Genomic DNA, 15,370 nt, shown 5'->3' with positions numbered 1-15,370 from the left:
CTTTCTCTGGCCCCTGTCAGCACAGGCCGGACTGGGTCTCCTGGCCAGGGACTCCCAGCCTGGGGTCCAGAATTCCCCAGGGGGCTGCAGAGGAGTAGCAGGGGATCCTCGGAAAAATGAACCTGGGTCTAATCCAAATACCTACATGGTGATATTACAAGATCTATAATTTATTATAGTGATTATATTATTGTGCTAAATATGTATATGTATATTGATTGAACATGATCCCATATTTTAGAAATGCTTCCAGGTAGCAGCGTTAAAGAACCAATGCGACGTAGTCTGCAGTGGTATCAGAGATTTCGAACCTTAACAATTTTACAAAGGGCGGGGGGGGGAAGCCTGAGTACCCGCAGTGCTTCTGACAACCATTGCAGTCAATGTTTTTGTCAAAATGAAAATATAAACGATTACATTTAATTGCCACAAGATGTCACTGTTGGCTGAATATCTTCAAAGCCAAACATTCAGGCGCACGTGAATATTAAACAAACGCATAAATCATGCAAAGTCATATTAACCATATAGATATAGGTCTGTCCTATATTTAACTGTATCTCATTGGCAGGGTGACATTAATGTGATTAATATAATATTATGCATATGTAGATAACGACTATAATAATAATAGCCTAATAATAATAACAACAATAATACTAATTAACAACATAAATATGTAACAATAATAATAATAATAATAATAATAATAATAATAATAATAAATAAACTAATTAAGTAGCGACACCAGCAGCACCGGTAGTGTGAAGCTGTTTCCAATTCTCTGTTCGTCCCGTTAATTGCGGCAACCTCTCCATGGTTTCCCGTGCTTCTTCACTGATCACGTGTGAAAATGGGTGGAGCCAGTAGCTTCCCCGATATTATCCTGGACGCCCTTGATCTGCGGTGACGTAGATGCACATTTCACCGTAGATATTAAAATGCATTGCGCTTTATTATTATGTTATTTTAGCCTACATGCTGACATACCTGCGTTGAGATAACCACACATGCGATAACGTTGTTTATAGAAATTGAACGATTTAATGGAATTATATTTCTAACACAAGTGGAATGTGACTGAAAAGACACATTTGGAATGTCTATTTATTCTGAGCGGGAAGCAGCCTAAATGTTTGTGAGTCGAGACCAATCTCCCCTGCCCCCGCTCACGACACGACCACCCCGCCCCTTCACACCAAAGTCCCTGCTCACGTCCCCTTCATCCATCTGTAGCCTTCAGACGAGCCACACCTCCCCCACGACAAAACAAAGCTGCGGACGGAGTGCATCAGTGCCTCCCGGTCCTCCTGTGAGAAAGAGCGGCGCTCTTCGCCACGGCGCTGTGCGGGTAACGCCCTCCCCCCCCCCCATTCAGACGCTGCTGCGAGCCTTACATAACCGTTCGTCTTTCTTCCCTCCTCCCTCTCTCTCTCTCAGTCACAAGCGGTGGTCTGTCAGATTGCATTAAATATGAACTAATCCGATCCCCGGAGGTCAGCGCTAATGCGACTACGACCAGGGCGCTCGCAGAGGATCCTTCCTAGTTTAATTCTCAGATGATGTATACATTCAGAGAAGACGCAGTCTACGAACACGGTAATTGAGCGGAGAACGGTGTATTTGAAACCAGCAGATGCTGACTCTTGCAAATTAGACCCAGGCTCTGTTAGCATGAAGGGATAGGGTCATTTACACCTTTTGAGAGAAAGAGGGAGGGGACAGGGGAGTGATTTGATACAGCGGGATGAGGGAGGACAGTATTCACAGGCGGACAGATGACTACCTCGAGGTATATCTGTGTGGTGGGACAATAATAGGAGGAGAAGGGATTGGTGAGGAAGAGGATTGGTGTTGGAAGAGGCGGAGGCTGACATTTGTCGCCTCCCACTCAGAGTTGTGTGGAGCCTTCTTTTGTGACCCCCCCCCCCCACCCACCCATGCACATCCATGCAGTACACAAACAGACATGCACACTGTCTCACACACAAATACATGCGTAGTGCACACACATGTGAACACATACACAGAGGCACATGCACATTTTGCTGCTAGGAATTTGATCATAAAAATGTAATTGTATTTATTCAAACATTTTTCTTACATAATACATGTGCACAGATATAGGGGTTCATTGCAAAAGCTCTTTCGTGGTTTTAAACAGACAAACGGGGCTATGAGAAAGCACATATCTTTTTGGTAGAAAAGGATGCTTAGATGCTTGTGCAGAGCATTCTGATGACCGATGAGCTAAGGAATATCTGCGTGTGAAAATGATTACATTATTTTCCAAACTCTGAAGAGGGCCACAAAGAGGTCAAAGGTCGCAGGATGCCTGACCTTGCTCTGACCCAGTCGTGCAAAATCAATTATGTTGCACCTCAATATACCACTAATTTCCCATATCCACACATGGGAGAGATTAAAGTAATTGCAAGTCCTAAAACCAAGATACCTAAGAATGGGTTCCAACCAATTAAAAATAATAATATCAAAAGTCTGCTGGGTATTCTTTTATTTTTAAAATAGATGCATTTAAGTGTTTAAAACGCTTACTCTGAAACATGTATAGAACCAAATTGAAGTGGTTCTGTCTGTATGTGTCCTTGCATGAAAATGTGTTAGCGGAGTGAGAGTGTGTGTTGCTGTGTATGTGTGTGTCCATTCTATGAGACCTGGCAAGTACTCCAGAGAAAAGAAGGTGTGTGAGTCATGACTGTGTGGGCTTGTGTGGGAAGCTCATGTGCTCTTGCATAACGCGCTGAGATTGTGCGCATGTGCATGTGTGTGTGTGTGTGTGTGTGTGCGTGTATGTGTGTGTGTGTCCATGTTTGTTTTTGTGTGAGTGCATCTGTGTATGCTTGCCTAAATGTGCATTTGCGCGCATTCTCTTTTATGTGTGTGTGTGCGTCACTGTGTGTGAAACTTCATTTGTTTACTTTCTGGAAAGACAATGGATGTGAAAGTATACAGAAAAACTGAATCACTAGGAAAGCTGAAGAGAGACACACAGACCAGAGAGGCCCTTAAGGTTTGTCCACATCAGGAATGATAATTATAACTATAACTATGACAGTAACAATGTTAACATCCACACTGATGAAGAATGATGTTCTGTGAATAGTCTCTCATCAATGTCATCTGCCATTTTGAATCTAACGCCCTGTAAATTTGGATGGATTTTGATTGGCTGCAAGTGTTTTTTCATTCATGCAGCTGGACAAAATTGCCCTGAAAGTGATCCCAAAAGTATCGTTCATCACTCTCATTGTTGTTATAGTTGTGTTGTGGACTCATTTAAAATGATTATAAATAATATTTTGATATTGATATATCTTTGTTAGAGTTGGTGTGGCCAGATACATCCTGTGATGGGCTTCTGCTGGAGACTGCTGTTCCAAACCAAATTTGACCTTTAAACCATGGTGCTCAACATTAGGTATTGAGTTTGTTCTGTACCAATGTCACACGTAAAGGCCCTCATTTTGTGGAGCACCAAGGTCTGAAATCACTCAACAGACACAGCAGTTCTATTCCAAGATCTTGCAGTAGTCAGTCAACACCACATTCTACCTGTGTTTGCACACATCTACCATGTGCTTCTACAACTAACCTTTGCTTTACTCTTTACAAATATTTCATAACTTGAATAAGCAGTATGATCACCGCAGTTTTGATGGAAGCCTATGACTGTTTTGCTAGTGTTTTCTTCAGTTCCTGGTGCTCCAGCTGGTAACAGCGATGTCTCCTTTCGGTTACAGCCCATTCATTCATTATCCTAACCCACTTATCCTGAACAGGGTCGCAGGGGAGCTGGAGCCTTCATTGGGCGAAAGGCAGGAATACTCCCTGGACAGGTCGCCAGTCCATCACAGGGCACACACACCATTCACTCACACACTCATACCTATGGGCAATTTAAACTCTCCAATCAGCCTAACCTGCATGTCATTGGACTGTGGGAGGAAACCGGAGTACCCGGAGGAAACCCACGCAGACAGGGGAGAACATGCAAACTCCACACAGAGAGGCCCTGACTGACCGGGGTTTGAACCCAGGACCTCCTTGCTGTGAGGCGGCAGTGCTACCCACTGCACCATCCGTGCACCATTTTAGCCAAACTCTAATTTGGATTTATCCTTCAAACTTTGCTTAAATTGCCTCAGGTGACCACAGAGGCAATTTACTTTTGTTACACTTCATGCAGTATTTTTCTTCTCCCTCAAGAGAAATGTTCACGATTTGTCTTTATATAACTGAACTTCTTCATGCTGTGAAAATGTGTACTGTTTCACTTTTCCATTTTGTTCTCAGTGCCATATAAATACATTTGATTGATTGTTTATTTGATTCCTTGCAAGAGGCATTGAGGTTGAGTACACAAAGCGTGGGTGGTTCCATTCAGAGTTCAGGAGGTTGTCTGGGGACAGCAATTATTCTCTGAGCAGAATCTGGTGTCGCTGATTATGATAGAGAAGGCTGTGATACTCAGAAATGAACAGCCTGCACCTTTCTTATGACTTTGACCCTTGTAATTTGCTGTCATTTTCAATATACTTTTAGTCCAAACAAAAAAAAAAAGCCAAGCTAAATACTTAAGGAAATAAGAAGGAAAGTTGTCTGAAATAATATCTGCTGTCAGCTCATAATAAGACAGGAACATTCCTGTCAGCAAGTGGTCAAAATGTCAGGTCACTGTTTTCTTGATTAAATCACGCATTTAAATATTATTATAATGGTCTTAACTCTAACTTGGCTGGTCTATTTTTGAGGCTTACCAGTGGTTTGCATCTTGCTGTAAACCCTCTGAGGTTATGCTGGTGTAGTCTTCTCTTTATTTTAGTCTTTGACACATCTGTGCCTGCATCCTGGACAGTGTTCTTGACTGGTTTGACAGTTGAAAGGTGGTTTTTCATCAGAATTTAAAGTACTCTTTGGCTATCCACTACTATCCTTTTGATCAATGTACCAAACAGTTGATTTTTACACACCCAAAGTTTTGGCTGCATCTGACACTTCTCTGGTCATTTTGAGTGACAACAGGAACAGACTTTAAATGAAAATTCCACACCTAGACCTTTCAATAGCTTTCTTCACGAATTAATGATACCAAGACAAACAGCTGGCTAAGAAACAGCTGAGCAGCCAATTGTCCAATTAATTTTGCTCCCCTAAAATGGAGGGACTAAACATGACTGTGATTCTAACGTGTTTCTTGATATGGTGGTTATGAATACCCGCATATTAAAACTGACAGTCTGTACTTCAACCATATTCTTCATTCTTTTCAAATTTCATTCCATGCATCTATACACTGTGCCAAAATTAATTTCTATATATGAAAAGACGACAGAAAGTGTAGATAATGTAGAACTTTAAATCCTCCAGCTATGCACTGAAATCATAACAAGAAAGCTGTTGAGCGAGCAGGCCACCTCTCATTTGCAAATCATTCATTTGTACATCCTTCAGTTTTTTCAGATCATTTTCTAATTAATTTGTGGTTAAAGTCGACCGGTTCACATTTCTTTCAGTTCGGAACTGGCTACACCTCTTATTTCCATTCATTTGGTGGTACATAGCAGTTCAGACAGTCATTGCCAGTGTGATTTTTAATTAACACAAGCCGCTACCAAACGAAGGACAGTCAGTGAATGAATCGGTGTTTCATGTACTTAAAGAAAAGTAAACTCAGAGCACTGGTGATGAAAAACACCTACGATCAGTGTGCCTTCCCCAATGCAGCCTGCTCCGCTCAAAGCTATCTTTCAATTGTTTGTATCGGCTCTCCTTATAGGTCAGAGAGCCTGCCTGCTGGCAGTCACAGAGGAGGTGAGTGCAAGAAGAATCATTATTGGAGTAAGTAAGTAAAGTAAAGTAACACTTCATTCAAAAAGAAGGAGCATTCCCCAACCAGTTGGGCTTTCAAAGATGAAAGCCGCAGGTTACAGTTTTGGGTTAGTTAAATTTACTGTGAGTGTATTCAGACACAGTGTATGTTGTATCTCCCCATAAAGCTGGAAAAGCTTTTATTCAGAACCTCGGCTTCACAGTCTGTCATAACCCCAGCCCTCCACAAACTGAACGTGCGTGTCATACAGCAGCACTCTCATACACACATATTTTGCTTAAAAGCTGGCTAAATTGGGGGAGACCATGTTGTGCAGTCTGTAGAGTGGTTCTCCTTCAATGTAAGAATCCCCTATGGTGCCGGGGATCTAATTTCCTGTCATCCACCATCTGCACTCTGATTCCTTTCTGTATGTAACCCTCTCTGCTTTCTCCATGAATAAAGCGAGTGAGTGAAACTGAATACGTAAGGAAGGCAGACAGTCAATTTTCCATCTATTTACAAAAATCCATCTATTTGAAAATTGAGCTGGTCAAGCAGGTTATAATCCAATTTAGCTGCGTATGAGCTGGTCAACCAGCACAGCCAAACTGGTCATAAAGCTGGTCTAGCTTAATATGAGCTAGTCAACCAGCTAGTGTCGGTAGCTTGTCGTAACTGGTACCTGGTCAACCACCTATCAGCTGTTTCAAAACATAATTTGAGCTGATCAAACTATGTCAAGCTGGGGGCTGGTCTGAACTGGTCAACCAGCTAAACCACGTTGAGCTGGGAGCTGGTCTGAACTGGTAAACCTGCTAAACCATGTTGAGCTGGGAGCTGGTCTGAACTGGTCAACCTGCTAAACCATGTTGAGCTGGGAGCTGGTCTGAACTGGTCAACCAGCTAAACCATGTTGAGCTGGGAGCTGGTCTGAACTGGTCAACCTGCTAAACCATGTTGAGCTGGGAGCTGGTCTGAACTGGTCAACCAGCTAAACCATGTTGAGCTGGGAGCTGGTCTGAACTGGTCAACCAGCTAAACCATGTTGAGCTGGGAGCTGGTCTGAACTGGTCAACCAGCTAAACCATATTGAGCTGGGAGCTGGTCTGAACTGGTCAACCAGCTAAATCATATTGAGCTGGGAGCTGGTCTGAACTAGTGTGAGCTGTTTTTTACCCCTGTTCAGTTTCAGCAATCAGCTTGCATTGAGTCAAGCAGAGGATGTGAGTTATGAAAAATGTTAAGGTGTGTTATAACCAGAAAATTACCAAATCAACTCAAGCAAAGGAATTGTTAAAATGATTGCATATGTAGCCTAAAAGGTCAGTTCCTATCTAATGTCACCATAAAACCTGATATCTATGCTGATCTATGATTGATATGCACAAGTAGTGGGTTTGGCCTCAGAAGAAGGACGCTTATGTTCAAAAGAATGCCACACATATGGTTACGGCGTTAAGATTAATAGATACATTAACTCAAACAAGTACCAAGAGATTTTGGCCAAAAACAACTTGGTATTCTCCTCCCCACAGCAAGCTCAAACTAGGCCACAAACAGATCTTTCTAGAAGAAAGTGATCCCAAACATATGTAAAAATGGTTGGCTAACCAGAAAATCAGGAGGGATGGTCCAAGATCCCTCCAGATATGTTTACCAATTTTCTAAAATACTAGAGAAGATGTCTCAGTAGTGTTAGTTTTGCAACGGGAGGGTGCACAAAGTATTGAAAACAGGGCTGCCAGTACTTCTGACACCAGTCTTTTTGGGAAATGATTATTTGTTGAACTCTGAGAATTTTAATTAGTATAAAATCATATACATTTCTATTTTTTGAGCAAACAATATAGCTCATTACCAAAGTTGTTTATTTTTAATGCTTTTTTTGCTCATCTTTATCAAAGGTGCAAAATAATTTGGAATGCACTGTACTATACTGTAACAAAATAAATATAATTGCTGTGATGCGAGTGAATAAAAATGTCAGGTGTGGTGAGTACTAATATTTCCGCGATTTGTGTATTAGACAACCCTCATCATGGGGTTGTGAGGTCATTCCACAGACACCAAAATAGCCACGCAATTCAAGGTTTATTACTTTTATTCATTTCAACTAGCTACAAAATGTCAACCACTTCACAAACCAACAGGAAACATAAGGAGGGGTTATATCACATGCGTTGAGGAATTTTGATCTCACAGTTTAACCAATGTTATCATTCAGTTAAGGTATTATAACCATCTTTTTATTTGAAATACTCAACATCTCAGTGATTTGGTGTGCATAGCTCTAGGTACAGAAGCAACAAAAACGATTTGTATTTTCTTTGTTTTGTTGGGGGATTATTTCCCCCTCAATAACAAACCACACGTGGAGAGCAAACAAACAAGATACGGTCTTCTTAAAAAAGTAACATCTTTCAGAAATATGCACCTTATTTTTGCAGTCTTTTTTCATCGTGAAGAGCATCCAGACTCTATAATACAGTACAACAACCAGTCCCCCTCCTTTAAGCATTTATTCAAATCCATTCAGCTGCATATTCATTTACAAAAACAGGTCGTTGTTTGTGCTACAGCCTTATTGTATTTTTATTGTCATTTTTTGAATTATTTTACAATGATGATCACGGTCCATGAATACATATCGACAGAGTGGCACTATTGCAAACTTGCAGGAACATGAGTACTCGCAACTGTGTCCTAGAATTCTGAGCATGCGGATATTGTCAGTTTGCCACTGCCATATTTTAAGATAACTTTTTTTTTTTTCTTTTTTTTAAAAGTCAACATTTTATTTATAAGATTCTAAAATCTATCATTTGGTCATGCAATAATGCACAAATCACATCACTCGAAAAGTGCAATGTCTATTAACGGATACGTCATCTAGTTGCATGTTGCCTTAACACAGACTTAAAAAAATATAAATAAATAAATAAGTAAAAACATGATGAGGGAAAGAAACTCGGGGAACAACAGCTGTGAAATTTTGTCAATCCTCGACGCACTTTCTTTCTCTCTCTCCTCCTCTCTGTCAGTTACCGTAAAAACACTGAAATAAGGAGCGTGGAAGCAGTGCAATGGGATGTCACGTTTTACTCAGACAATACTGAAATACTGATAAGGAAAAAGATTTTTGTATAGCATTCCTACAATAGTTGTCATCCAGCAAAGATATATATATATATATATATATATAGATATATATATATAAATAATATAATTTGTATATTATATATATATTTTAAAAAAAGAATGAAAATTTCACGAGTGAGCTAGAGCCATCAAATCAGCACTATATACAACCTTTGGAAAGAGAGATAGACAGAAAAGGAAACCAGTTTACTAGGACTATCATTTAAAAAGCAGACAGACGACACAGAACGACATTTACAATGGGGGGTGGGTTTGGGGAAAGGGAGGGGGGGTTTGATATGTGCATGTGTGCAATCCTATTAGGTAAATACCATGATAAAAGCACGTTTGCACTGTTCCAGGAACAGTGCGGAGAGCGAGGACACTTCCTGTCTGAGCTTAGCCACTACCCAGCATCTTCGTGGCCCTCTGGTTGGCTTCATCGATCCTGGTTTTGTTGGAATCAGCCTGGAGGAGGAAGAGGTGATAAAAAGGTTAGGTGGAAGGACTGGCTGTATTAAAGCCACGTTAAATTGAGAACAGCTTGGTGATGCCCAGTTGGCCTTGTCCCTTGTTTAAGTCGACCAGGCTTCCTCGGGTAACTACCACATTGGTTTCTCTCAGTGACATACCAATCTCCCACGGACCAGCTGTCAGGGAGAGAATTGCAGAAGCCAGGAGGTATACACAGTTTAAATCCTGTATAATGTTATAATAGACTGACTGTGTTCAGAGTTTACAGGGCTGTTTAGAGTTTCGGAAATTCCAGAATCAGTGTTGCTATTACATTCTATAAAAGATAAGCAATTATAGTCTTCTGTGAGAGCAGATACTTCTGATTAGCTGAAGCAAGTCTCTCATTGCCCACACATAGTAGCTTCACAAATAATGGCGCCCTTTGTCATTTTCGGCAGTTTGAAGCACTGCACACAACATAAATTAAGGAGTAAATAACGTGTGGTAAACGTTACTTCAACATAATATGAGCTCTTGCACATAATGCAGGCCCTGGTACCTTCTCCATGATCCGGTCAATCTGCCGGTTCTGGGTATCGATCTCGTTGCCCATGTCCAGAGCCATGTGGCGCAGGTTACCAATGATGCCTCCCACCTGCTCCAGGTTCTCGTCCATCTCATTTTCTCGGGCGTCGTCTGTTACCCTGCAGGGAACAGGGGGTGCGCCAACGTTCGTCAAAGCGCCAGGGTCGTGAGGAATGCGGTGTCGTCATGACATCAGCTAATGTGTGACACGGGGTCCAAAAGGTCAGTTTATGGTGAGAAAGCAGACAATATTTACAAACAAGAAGAAAACGTCTGTCTACTAATGGAAATTAGCAAAGGATAAATTCCACTCAGACATTACAAATTATTTTTTTCACACAGAGCGTGGTCACTGTGTGGCATAGCTTAATATGTAGTGGAGGCAGAAACACTGGGGGGTTTCAAGACCTTGCTTGATAAGGTGCTAGATACTATTCAGCTTTTAGGCAAACTAAGCAGTAGGTACACTTGAATGGTAGGAAAAGGCAAGTATTGCTGGGCTGAATGGCCCATTCTTGTCATTATATTATGTTATGATATACTAGTCCCTTGCCCTGGTGTTATTAATTTTTGCATACTCAAAGGACAATATTTTCATCAACAAGGGGTGTCAGGATTATTTTTTTCAGATCAATCCATTGCAAACATGTAGAACCAGTGAAACCAAACCAGTGTTTGGAATTCAAATATAAAACCGTTCTCCTGTTACCCAAAGATAACCGCTGCTGGCCACTTGGCTGTATACCAAGTCATGCCGTGCTAGACATCAGCTGCAGCTGTAGATTCAGTAGCAATTACACTGAGTGAATTGCCTCCACCCTCTCCCCTCCAATTATCTCCTGGTCTGACCCTGCATTTCCATACATGACACAGTGATGCGTCAGAGTCTGACCGCTAAGACTAATTACTTGCGGTATACAAAGTGACTCATGTCAGTGTTTGCCGCTGTACTGACTGATAATGCCTGGAGGTCTTACATACCAATGCCCTGCGGGCATTAGCTGTTAGCCAAGTGCCTCCTCCAGTCAACAGTGACGGCTCACTTCCCTGTGGCCGTACACTACCCCCGGTACTGCTGTATCGAGAGGCTAGGCCGCTGACGCACTCGTCCTTTGGCAAGACGCGCTTGGTTTATACCTGCTGCGCAGAGCCGTTTTCCCATCAATAGAAGAACAAAAAAAATATATCAGGGTTTTTGAACTGTTTTAATAATTGAACAGGCGGAAACTGCTTCGTACGCAGTGCTGAGGGATGCATTTCTGCAGTCTGGCTCTGAGGCGGCGTCGGTTTCAGTTTCATTAGTCAGGATATATTTGGAAAGCTAGATATGGAAAAATCCGTACCCCTTGTTGTGTCTGCATACGGCTAAGTGCAGTGAGTGTGGCGTTACATTGGGGAGAACAATATTCCTAGGAAATAATTAGCCTAGCCTAACATTACATTGCTGCCTCCTCAATGCAAACCCTGGCACCGACCCCACCCTCCATCCCACACACACACATAGACACCCACGCACACACACACACACACAAACAAAATAAGTTGACTCTTACCTGCGGATGAATCCCCCGCTGATGGCCATCTGCTCGCGTTCGTCCACCACACGGGCGGGCTGGCTGGCCACCACTCCATCCTGGTTATTCCCCCAGGCCTTCTTGTAGGCATCACTGCCCTTGAGTCTGCGCAGAGGGGAGGCGACGGTGAGCACAGTGGGGCATGCCAACGATTGCCGCTACACTGGCTAGTTTGTTATTGTTACTATACGACCAACAAGTGGGCAGCTAGGTAATTAAGGCGTAATTATGAAGGTACATTATATTAATTCATCTGTATTTTTTTCTTGAAGGTCATAAATTATGTGACTGATCACATCGCACATGTACAGTACTATATATAATACAGTACTATATATAATACAGCCCTGTACAGTACTATATATAATACTGACAGTAACCTTTCTTGATAGTTATTGTTTTAGTACACTTAAACTGAAAGGCATGTATAAATATAATGGTCAGTCTCCATCATGGTTAATCTCCACTCTGAAGGAGAAAAATAACATAGAGGACAAGTGGTGTGGGACAGACAGTATACGGAGAGACAGGACAGCTACACACGCCGTTCACACTCACAGGATGCTAGAAAGGACTGACTTTCTGAAATGCGTTGACATCACAGATTTGGCACTATCTCTATTTATTAACTTAATGCCAACCTAATAATAATAATATGAATAATAATATGCTTTGTTGTACATATATATCATGATGTACAATGGCAAAGATATTATGGTGAAGTCACGACAGTACATAGGCTGCAGGACTGCAGGAACACCACAGTGCTTTATTGTACAGGAAAGCAAGAAAGAAGCTTTCGCTAAGGCTGCAGCTGCAATTAAATACTATGCTAACAAGCTACTTACCAAGCACTATTGATTTTCTATGTTTTTTCTTGCTTATATTGGTTAGTACCACAGTAGCAGTATTTGTGGGAGGTAACTGTTTGATTCTAATCTGTGATTGGTTTCCTGAAGCTATAATGTATAAACTACTGTGTATTATTTTAATTGTTCAGAGCTAATATGTGAAGTTCACTTCGAGTGGTAGCAGCAAGTTGGAGAGAGCCAAAATGGCACCTGCAGACACTAAAGGTGAATCTGAGGTTCTCCAAATCTTGACATCTTTCTGAGGAGAGCTGGAGGAACTTCTAGCCCCTCAAAACTCTAACTGCATTGTAAATGTCAGATTACAATCAAAGAGTTTTCTAATACCCTCCCTCTCGCTAAAAATCTCAAAGACAACACAGGAAAATATGGATATTATGGACATATTTGTTTTTGGCCTGTGGCAGAATGACATCAGCCATCAACCTGAGTGCAGATTCCCTTTCCCCAACGAAACAACGACCTCAAGTTTTTGCCTGTGCCAAAACCGTGTGAGGGAGAAACTGAGGCATGCTTCCAGTGAGCTGCTTTCTGGCCTGTTGTTTTTCTCCGCTTCTTTCCTGATAGCATCTGTGCTGGCTAATGTTATTTCTGGAGTTGGCTGTGGTTTTTCCCAGAGATGGACTCAGAGGAGTATGTGTTCTTCTGCTTATTCGAGTGCGTCTACGGTCTCACTCAAGTGACAGAACATGGAATATTTTGGCACCTTAGCGATTCCTGTGCACCACAATACTATTATTTACTTTATTTATTTATTTGACAGGGACCATTTTCAACATGGGTGGTATTGCATCCAATGTATTACACCAGATATTAGCTCTATCCCAATGTCTCTTTTCTTGCAATGCAGGGACCATTAAATTAATTTGAGTATCCTCAATGTACCATATATTGTGTTTTTGTTAACAGTTTTGTAACATTCAGAAAATTTATGAAATCCTTATACCCTTTACACCAAATTCAATTCTACAATATGTGTATATGCATCTGCATGTTTTTCATCAAACTAATTGCCATTTTACTGTTCATGAATCAAATGTAAGAGACTAAAACTATGTGTTCAGCTACAATTTACATGTAAAAAAAGATCAAGATCACAGATCACAGTCATCAGTTTTATCTTGTCACCAACACCACCATCAACAAAATCATCATCAGCATTATCATCATAATTTTTATCATCATTGGTTGCATCGGCATGCACTGCATTCAAGGGATTTGCTATCCATGTGATAACATAGCATGACCATAACATATCACTGGTATTGATGGACACGCCATCAAAACTACAGGATGAGGTGCAGAGGATAGCTGGATACCATTCAAACAAGTGACTCTATACACCTTGAATGTGTTCTGTCAAGCAAGTGCATGGGGATTTGTGTTAGCCCAAGATATTAAACATCTTGCAGTAAAAACATGCATTACTTTTTGTATCTAATTTTAAGCATGTATCTAAAAAAATATTTATTAGAATAAATGTTTTTGTCTTCACGGCCAATATGTCTTAATCAGAACAGAGCTTTCATATAAATGCATTAGTTTATGAGCTCAAGCTAGGATTGTAATCAGTAGACGCTGGAGTGGTGAGTTAAGTGGTTGCTTGTATGGAATGGGTGTCAGCAGGGTGCCCCCCCCATCCACCAACCCCTCAATCCTCCGTTCAACCTTGTAGGGCATCATGCTTCCCGAGAACCCTATGTTTCAACATCTAAGGGCAACTACCATCCGCACGTTACTGTATGAGGACACACACCAAGTTCATGCGGGTTTGTATTTTTGTATGTACTACTAGCCGAGCTGAATCAGACAGATACAGCGAACCAGCAGCAGGATGCATGAGCAGTCTACAGGCCAAACGCCGTCGACAGTCTGCATTCAACTTTGAGGAACAAGCATCGGAATCGGTCGGGATTTCCGACTGCGATGTGTTCGCTTTCGGACTCTGGAATGCCCCCATCAAAGGCTATCATATCTGGGTGTACCTTTTTGAATGTATATATATATATATATATATATATATATATATATATATCGGTGTGTATGTAGATGAGTGCAGAATGTGCCCCGTAAACGTGCGGATTGGGTGAAGGTGCTGAAACAGCGGTAGACTCGGTTCCGACCCGTGGATCACTGCAGCATGCCTCATTCAGAACCGCCGCTTCCCTCCGTACGGCTACGGGGGTGGGCCCATCTGTATTTCGATGGGAGGGGTGTGTTCCACATGCCTCATGCTCGTCCTATCAGGTGTAACTCCCCCCCCCCCCGCCCCCTTTCCCCTCCCACTGCTCCTCCCTTCTTCTGGGGAGGCCTCAGCTACCACTGGAGTGTATTGGCCATTAAGGAAATGAATTCTATGGTTTTTGGCAGGCAGGCAGGCAGGCAGGCAGGCAAGCAGCACCTACTTGTTACACGGACATGAACAAAGACCACAGAATTTTCCTAGATCCGTCAAATTCTTTTCTGCTTCCTTCATGTCCTTATTGATTTGGTCCATTCCTTCCTCGATGCGCTCCAGTTGCTCTGATTAAACACAAGCATTTTATCCCCCACAGAATGAAGCACGTGAGAAAAGAAAAGGAAAAAGAAAGAGAGGACAAAGAAGAGAAGACAAAAAAAAAAATTTCAGACATTCACTGTGACAAAAGGTACAACGTCGGACACCACCACACACGCAAGAGCCTAGGGCACTTGGACAGTACCTACTTGTTACAAGGACATACGAAAATGCCACAGCATTTCCCTAAATCTTTTAAATTTTTCTCGGCCTCCTTCATGTCTTGGTTGATATGGTTCATGCCATCTTCAACACGATCGAGTTGTTCTGGTCAGGACAAAGGGATGACAGCAGTGGAATGAATTTTATTGGCTCTACAACAGAAACATGAGTAATGAGCTCTGTGCTATAATCAATA

General features: G+C 41.7%; 1 protein-coding gene across 1 annotated transcript in view; it reads right to left on the bottom strand.

Moving 5' to 3' along the window:
• Positions 1–7,916: 7,916 nt before the first annotated feature.
• snap25b (synaptosome associated protein 25b) overlaps positions 7,917–15,370 on the bottom strand; it is a 46,149-nt gene continuing 38,695 nt past the window's right edge. The window contains exons 5-8 of the mRNA XM_061258054.1: positions 14,861–14,978; positions 11,566–11,691; positions 9,987–10,131; positions 7,917–9,439 (exon numbers count right to left, since the gene is read on the bottom strand). Of these exons, the coding sequence (XP_061114038.1) occupies positions 9,371–9,439; positions 9,987–10,131; positions 11,566–11,691; positions 14,861–14,978 (458 nt within the window). The 3' untranslated portion in view covers positions 7,917–9,370. The remainder of the gene's footprint in view (positions 9,440–9,986; positions 10,132–11,565; positions 11,692–14,860; positions 14,979–15,370) is intronic.

The sequence above is a fragment of the Conger conger genome, chromosome 1 (assembly GCF_963514075.1).
Source record: "Conger conger chromosome 1, fConCon1.1, whole genome shotgun sequence".
NCBI classification, from domain to species: Eukaryota; Metazoa; Chordata; class Actinopteri; order Anguilliformes; family Congridae; genus Conger; species Conger conger.
This window is presented reverse-complemented; position numbering and strand designations above follow the sequence as displayed.